This window comes from Bubalus bubalis, chromosome 11 (genome assembly GCF_019923935.1).
Source record: "Bubalus bubalis isolate 160015118507 breed Murrah chromosome 11, NDDB_SH_1, whole genome shotgun sequence".
Classification (NCBI taxonomy): domain Eukaryota; kingdom Metazoa; phylum Chordata; class Mammalia; order Artiodactyla; family Bovidae; genus Bubalus; species Bubalus bubalis.
Genome location: NC_059167.1, coordinates 44,767,175 through 44,775,459, shown reverse-complemented (window position 1 = coordinate 44,775,459; position 8,285 = coordinate 44,767,175). Strand labels below are relative to the sequence as shown.

At 38.5% G+C, this 8,285-nt stretch overlaps 1 protein-coding gene across 1 annotated transcript in view; it reads right to left on the bottom strand.

Moving 5' to 3' along the window:
• TMOD2 (tropomodulin 2) overlaps positions 1–8,285 on the bottom strand; it is a 51,126-nt gene continuing 42,841 nt past the window's right edge. Inside the window, exons 9-11 of the mRNA XM_044925015.2 lie at positions 5,024–5,168; positions 2,728–2,758; positions 1–2,579 (exon numbers count right to left, since the gene is read on the bottom strand). Coding sequence (XP_044780950.1) covers positions 2,552–2,579; positions 2,728–2,758; positions 5,024–5,168 — 204 coding nt within the window. The 3' untranslated portion in view covers positions 1–2,551. The remainder of the gene's footprint in view (positions 2,580–2,727; positions 2,759–5,023; positions 5,169–8,285) is intronic.

Genomic DNA, 8,285 nt, shown 5'->3' with positions numbered 1-8,285 from the left:
TTAGTAATAAATATTTGATTTAATAGATTCTATATACATTTGACCTAACTATTTTGTAAGCTAAAAACAATGCTAAATTTTGACAATATCCCATTATTTTGCTTTAATACTATCAACAACTGCAGCACAGCACTATCAAGTCCTGACCTTTTCCCTTCTTCCTGCCAGGGTTTGCCTTTAGCCCCGGGTCCACAGTATCTTGGGGCTGCAGGGAATACTCTGTGTAGGATCCAAGATTTCTTAGGGGAGAAGACAAGAAAGAGAGTAAATGAGAGCAGAAAGGAAAAAGCCTTACTTAGTGGGGCATGTCAGGGACTCTGCACTTGAATATATTTGCAACAAATCTGAAGGGAAAGGAGAAAGACAACTAAGAAACAGAAGTGTTCTTCCCTTTGGCAACATGGTAACCAAAACATGTATACAAAAAACAAAAAAAGAAGAAGAAAAACTGTATACATTTTACCCAGTGCTATGCTGATGGTAGATGCATGAACCAGCAACCTGGGGACAGGTGAGATAGGGGAAAGTCTTGATTTATAACATTTATCAATTTCCATGCCATGATCAATTTCAAACTACCAACAAGAAGTATGGAACTTCTTAGTTGGGAAGAACTAGCGAGTTGGGGAGAGATGTATAATAGCATACCACGATATAGTATTTCTGCCAAAAAAAATTTGTGCCAAAAACACAATAGGTGCAAATAATCTCAAGAATACAAAAATGGCAAAATGTATTTTTGAGTATTACTTTTGTTTTTTGATATAATTATTTAATTGTAAGTGCATGCCATTTAATTTTTAATAATGGTTGTGCTTAGCAACCAGTTTGCAAGATTCTTGATAATTTAATAATGGTGAAACCTATATGAGTTGGCTCCAACATACCACACCTAAAAGGGAAAGAAAAAAAAATCAAATAGTAGTTACTACTTTTTTTTTTAATAGATAGGGAAATCTAGCAGAAAACTAAAGAATCTTTGTGATTTCCAAAATTCAATATGCTCTGTCCATTATGCCCTCAAAAAGTATAATAAAATATTCTTACATCTTAAAGGATTTTATTTTGTTTTCTTCTTTTTTTTTTTCTTTTTCCAAAAGATTTTAGAGCTAGAGATGTGGGCACTTACAAGTAAATATCTAATTTTATTGGGTTGGTCAAAAAGTTCATTTAAAGGTCAAAAAAGTTGGTCGAAAAGATATTACAGAAAAACCCAACAGCCTTTTGTGGCTAAAGAAAGGACTTTCTCTCCAGTTTCTGTGTGTTTTATAAACTAGAATAATGTATGAGTTGTTTTCCCATTTATTTGTTTTATTGCTATCAAGCAACTCAGGAACACTCAATTACTTAGTGAATTCCTCTGCCTGAGTCAGCAACTCCTTTAGCTCCAGGTGTCATCAAGACGAAGGACACCACCTTTACAAGGCTCAGGATTACAGAGAAGAAAGAGAATGAACTGGAAGGAAAGGAGGGGGAAGAGGAGGGAGAGGAGCCTAAGGCAATGTCAGAGGGCCATTAATTCTAGCCTTAGGCACTGACAGTTATCAAAGAGCTGGTGCCAGAGGCTGCAGTCACAAATGTCCTTAGCTTAACATGACAGTGTTGGTTGCTGGATGAAAAGATTCAAGCATCAGTTGTACTTTCACAGGCTTTGTCCTTGAGATGACAAACTCTGGATAAATAATAATTCACATTTTTTCCTGATATTTGCAAATGTCTGGATGGATCATGCCATGTGAACAAAATCTACACAATTATCTTGAACGTTCATATCTCATCCTGTGATCTTGTTGCCCTAAAGACAAAGCAATAAATGCTTCTAAAATCTGCCAAAATAATGTAATCGTGTGTAACAGATAACCTTGGAGTGCAATTATTACTGTTTTATTTAGAATGTACTATTTGAAAAGCTTTCCTCTTATAATTTAAAAATTTCTCATCATGGCTGGAAAACTTTAAAACAGTTTTATAAAATGTTATCCATAGAGTGATGTTAAAGATCGAATGTATGTGGAATAATCAGTAAAAGTAGCTAATTCATTTTGCTATGCATGAGTCTGGCTTAAAGCTATATTTGTGGGTGAATAAATATTTCATACTTATTTGCTAAAGCTGTGTTTATGTATCATAATGCTGTCTTCTTTTTATGAGGATGACACCACTGATCTTCAACCAGCAGGGCACTTGCATTTAGTGACTTTTCTGGAACTAAGGGAGAATTTGTGCCAAGCTGGTCACATTTTCTCACTCAGTGAAAGATTGGCAATACTAACTTCTTATGTGGTCAGGAGAACACTTCTGTTGTATTTAGCCTAACTCAAAGCTATGCATGTAAACAGAGATAGGCCTCTATCTTAATCACAGTTACAAACACATTTATATATTAAGTTCCTTTCAATGGTTAAAAAATAAAGTTCACATAAGAAAGCAAGATAACCCAATATGAAAATGGTTAAATCATTTTTGATTGCTGTCACCGACTAAGATCTGCATAAATCCATTGGTGCAAGTCGCCAGAGGTGTCCAGGGACAAATAAAGCAGTTGCATATGTTAAAAAATCCAAGACAAATATGTAGCACTAAAAAAGAATAACAGTTAAATTATTAGTTGCTTGGTTAATGGAAATGAACAACCTTTGATAAAATGGTCCCAGTGAAGAAGGAGAAGAGCTTCTGTTTTTAAATTGCTGCCGTGGGGAAACGTCGCCTCTTTTTGTGGAAGTTTACCTTCTGTCTCCTTCAACTCGCTTTTTACGAACTAGATGAGAAAGAGAAAAAGGTTTGAAAAGACAAAATGAAGGAGAGGGAATATTCCTTAAATTTCAGACAAACAACAATAATCACACAGAATAGCAATCCCACACGCTTGAGAACAGTTATCAAAAATTTCAATAATTATCCATGGCAACACATGGAAATGATCGAATAGCCCAGTGCTTTGTGGAATTTACATTTAAATAAAGCTATGTCTGATAGTTGGGAACTTGAATCTTAGAGCTTTCCAATTTCAACGGAGTAGAAGTCTGAAACAAACCCATGAGACAGTGAACCTCTCATGTTTACTTATCCACAGCACATCTTCTCAGCTTCTATGTAACTCAGTCACCAACTGGCTAAAACTAATTCCCTAGGATAATACATTTACAAGTCTGATTTTGAATTGAAGACCAGGAGGAGCTGCAAACAGAAGTTTAAAGTTTCTAAACCTGTTTTAAATGGAAACTTCAAAATAGCAACCTCCAAGGAAGGTGTGCTGAAGAAGGGAATGGCTACCCACTCCAATATTCTTGCCTGGAGAATTGACAGAGGAGCCTGGCAGGCTACAGTCCATGGGGTCGCAAAGAGTCGGATACAACTGAGCAAAACAACAACAACAAGGAAGGTGTTATTCAGGTGTCAGCAAACTCAGAGATTAAGGTTCATTTAATCCAGTGTGAGTGCGTGAGTGCTCAAATCACTTCAGCCTCTTTGCGACTCTGTGGACTGTAGCCCGCCAGGTTCCTCCAGTCTCCTCTGTCCATGGGATTCTCCAGGCAAGAATATTGGATTGGATTGCCATGCCTTCCTCCAGGAGATATTTTCAACCTAGGGATCGAACCCACATCTCCTGTGTCATAGGCAGATTCTTGACCCACTGAGCCACCTGGGAAGCCCCCTGTAATCTGGTACTTAGTAACAAAGGAGCTAGCCTGACTGCCTTTCCCAACTTCTACAACCTTCTTCCCCCTTTCACATCCCTACATGCAGGCTCCTCTGGTGGAGAGGAAGAGGACTGCTCTAATCTTTCTGGATTTGGCAAAAAAAAAAAAAAAAGTGCCCTGGGCTGTGCCCTATCTCATCTCCTCACTTTACATAACCCAGACTGCTCCTGCCTCAGATGCAGAAAATCTGACAAAAGCTATTCCCATGACTGCTGCTCTTGGGCTCAGGATTGCCTCTCCATTTACTCTAAACCTCCAGTTTGCCTATTTTTCTTTGTTCAGATGAGGGCCTATGTGTTTTCCCAGGTATCTTCTGACTGTTGCTCTAATCATGCCCGTTTGCTGCCCACTGTGCCTCACCCTTTGCACCTCGGAGGTAAGCACTGCCGTATGCCCAGCCACCCTCTGGGTGCCATTCACTGCACCTTGGCTGGGCTTCAGGGTTGTGGGTAAGCATGTGTGGGCAGGGACCTGCACACTAACATTCACCTGCCTTCTTACAGTTCTAACCCTTCGCTTCCACTTTGTCTACCATCTGAACCCTCCCCAAGGTCAGCAATGTACTTGGTGGGACACCTTGTCCAGTTTCTCTAAGGCCTGGCATTCTGCCCCGTACCTCTATTGAGGACTGAAGCCTGTATTGGCAGGCTACTTGCCAAGTGGACTGATGGTACCTGGATGGTCTTTTTCCACACTGTTTCAGGTGGCTAGGATGTCCCTGGATCAAGCCTTCCCAATCGGTGCCATTCTTTTTCACTGTGGTTGACCAGGACATTCCCCATCTCATTCTAACATAAGTCACAAAAGAGTGGGTAGCAGGAAAGATAAAAGAGGGACTAACTGAAAAAGCTACTTCTGAGTTTAACCGTTAAAAAACATAGCTCTATTAGGTCATTTCACATGTAAATCACCAAGGTATCAGACATAACCATACTTAAACACAAGTACAAAAACACAGGAGTCAAACATAAATGAACTGGGAATTTCCATGTCACTGTGTCCACTTTCTGGTGTAGATTAACAACAGAGGATGATTACACATAAGAAGTAAGTAAAGGAGAAATAAATATACAGAGGAAACCAAGTAAAAATCAAAGGCTGCTTGGGAAAAAAATTTTCTCTTGGAAGAATGCCACGATAAAACGTAAACACTGTAAAGATGATGTGGATTCCTATGACCATGTAATAATATACTTCTGATGAAGGGCTGACACCAAAGGCCAGTGGAATGGTTATCTCTCTGTGAGATGTTATATCTGAAGTGGAGCAATGAATGGCCATCCTGCTCTTGTAACTACTAACAGCACATATGCCTGCATTACCCAGGTCATTATTCTTTGTGATGGCAGCTGCCACTCTTGTTCGTGGTCCTTGCTTGGTAAACTGATATCCAAACTTGAGGATCCTGCAATTCTCCTCCAGCATCTGGGCAATTTCCATCTCCACGGCTGTTCCCAACTGCTGTCTCTGATTGCAGATGTGGACACAAACAGAAGATGGCCAAGAAAGAAGAGGAAATAGTTACTCACATTAACCATGCATGGAAAGATGTACATCTATTTGTTGGACAAAAAGGCAAAAGTCTCAATTTGAAACAAAGTCACTTGAGATATTTTCTCTCATACACCTGTTCCTTGTTTAAAAGCAAAATCCAACAGGCAGCTGAATCTGCTGGCATGTTAAATTGAAAAGACTAGGCAAATTATTTACGAAAGAAATGACAATTCCAGATATAAAATTAGAGCAAAATTAACACGTGGTGTTTCCACTTTACCCCAGTATCTGTTGTTTAAACAAAGGATTTTTTTTTTTATAGTGACAGTCTTATAGCAATCAATCCAGTTACAAAATCTTCTATTCTGGGATCCATATCCAAAGATATCTGAAGATCATCAACTAGATGGGTGGCCATTCTCTCAGAACAGAGTCTCAGTAGAAGATCCTCAAGAGGTTTTATTAGTGTGGTTTGAACCATGGCCAGGTGTATTATCAAACACTAAATAGGTTATTGGGCTACAGAAAATTCTCTGTTTTTTTAAGTGGTGGAATGAGTATTTTTGCTTTTTTTGCTTGTTTTTTGAGAAACAGAACAATAATTTTAAAAGTAGGGTTTAAAATGGGGGCATGTAAATATAGGAATCCACAGATAAATTTAAGGAACATAGTACATTTTTTCCATAGTCTATCATTAATTTTTTTAAAAACTACAAAGAAAAGACAAAAAAGTATATAAAATAAAAAGCTCCCTTCCTCCAGACTCCCAATTCCCATGAAGAAAGTCAGTTTGGCATGTAGTCTTCTAAACATTTTCTGTGCATTCATGTCCATGTAATCACATGTAATGTCTATGTTTTCTTCATATAAATGGATTACACTAGATTATTATTCTGGGTTTCCCTGGTGGCTCAGACGGTAAAGAATCCGCCTTCAATGTGGGAGACCTGGGTTCAGTCCCTGGGTTGGGAAGATCCCCTGGAGAAAGGAATGGCTGAATGGCTACCTTCTCCAGTATTCTGGCCTAGAGAATTCCACGGACAGAGGAACCTGGCAGGCGGACCCACAAAGAGTCAGACTCGACTGAGCGACTTTTACTTTCAGCATATTATTCTAGGGTTTTTTATTTTTCATTTAACATCAGGAACATCATTTCATGTAGGTAAATATATGTTTCCCTCATCCTTGTGAACAACTGCATAGCATTCCATTGTAGTGAGTGATCATATTTGATTTAGCTACATTCTACTGACTTACACTGCTTTCCAGTCTTACAGTTCCAAACAAGGCTGTGGTGAACCTCCCTTGTACACAAAGTACCAATATGTCCTGGGGCATTTCTGCCACTGTGCCTGTAGGGTACATGATAGTTGGCTCCAAGAGGAAGCATTTTTCAAATGTTGATAAATGATTGACTTACCCTCAAAGGTTATGACAATTTGTACTCCTGCTGATAGGGTCAGAAAGTTAGTTTTCCCTACTCTAGCCAACATGGGATATTATGAATCTTTTTCAACTTTTTCAATCCAAGGGGTAAAAATGTATTTCACTTATATTTAATTGCTTTAACTTGCACTTTTCAAATTATGACTAAGAACAATTAATTTTCTTATGCATTTGTATTTCTCTGGAAACTACCAACCTGTCATTTGTATATTTTTCTCCCAGCTTGTGGTTCCTGTTTTTAAAATTTATACATTAGGAAATTAGCTTTTTGTCAAAAATGATGAAAAAATTTTGCTCAGTTTGTCTTTTGACTTTCCTTTTGATTACTATACAAGACCATTTTTCATTTTCATATGGTCAAATTTGTGTCTCTTAGATTCTATGTCATGCTGAGGAAACCTCTCCACTTCTGGTTTCTTTCATTTGTTTTATGATTTCATATATTTTAATATTTAAATCTTCATTTTACCTGGAATGAATTTTAGCAGAAAAATTAAGATATAGCCATAATGTCATTTTGTTCCAAAATGCTGGAGAGTCACGTTGTAAATCAACTATACTCCAATAAATTTTTTTTTTAAATGCCAGTGAGTAGTCCCACCATCTTTTACTTCATTTGTTCCCCTACTGAGTTAAAATGCTACCTTGCTGCAAAATTCTCAGGTGTACTAGGCTGTGTTTCTGGACCCTATAGTTCTGCCAAGTCTATGTCTGTGCCTGACTCATGCAATTTTGATTAAATGTATTAAATTACATATCAGTTAAATACATTAAATTACATATTATTATAATACCTTTTAAATATAATACATATATTGAAACATATATTTTAATATATATACCTTTTAAATTTGGAAAATTTAAGTACTGAGTACATGAGGAAGAAAAGTTAGTGAAGGAATTTCTATGTCCTAGGCAAGTTCTAAGGATTAACTCTGCTCCTCTTTTTCATCCAGCAACCTATCAAACGAGTTTTTCCTCAAGAAAAGAACAAAATGTGATATTTCCAGTCAGACAATAACAATTCTGGATATCCACAGCATAGAGATTAGTGTGCTCAGCAATCGGCAATGTAAGTTTATGGGAGGGAGAGGCAGCAAAAATGTTAGAGATACTGACCTCAACGCTTCATGAGCAACTTTGGCTTATGACACGACCCCATGAACTGTAGCCCACCAGGCTCCTCTGTCCATGGGATTCTCTGAGCAAGAATACTGGAGCCGGTTGCCATGCCCTCCTCCACGGGATCTTCCCAACCCAAGGGTCGAAGACCCAGGTCTCCCGCATTATACAGGTGGGTTATTTACCATCTGAGCCACCAGGGAAACCCACACTTTGGAAAAGCAGGACTGGACTAGGAGCTGAGACCTGAGCTAGGTCAGGGCTGCCGTAGACTTATGTCCCCGGGGTACGGCACAGGTGCTAAGGGTGGAGGTAGCTGACCAAGGAGGGTGACATAAAGTCCCTCTATTTCCTTTCACAAAGCTTAGGCATCTGGAGTCCTAGATTTGGGTAACACACAGGTTGGGCATGCGATGGTGTATATAAAGGACATAAGATCTGAAGACAATTATATTGGGAAAAGGACATATATAAGAAGGTGAGGAAGTAATACAGCATAGAGCATCTTTCTTAGCCTGAGTC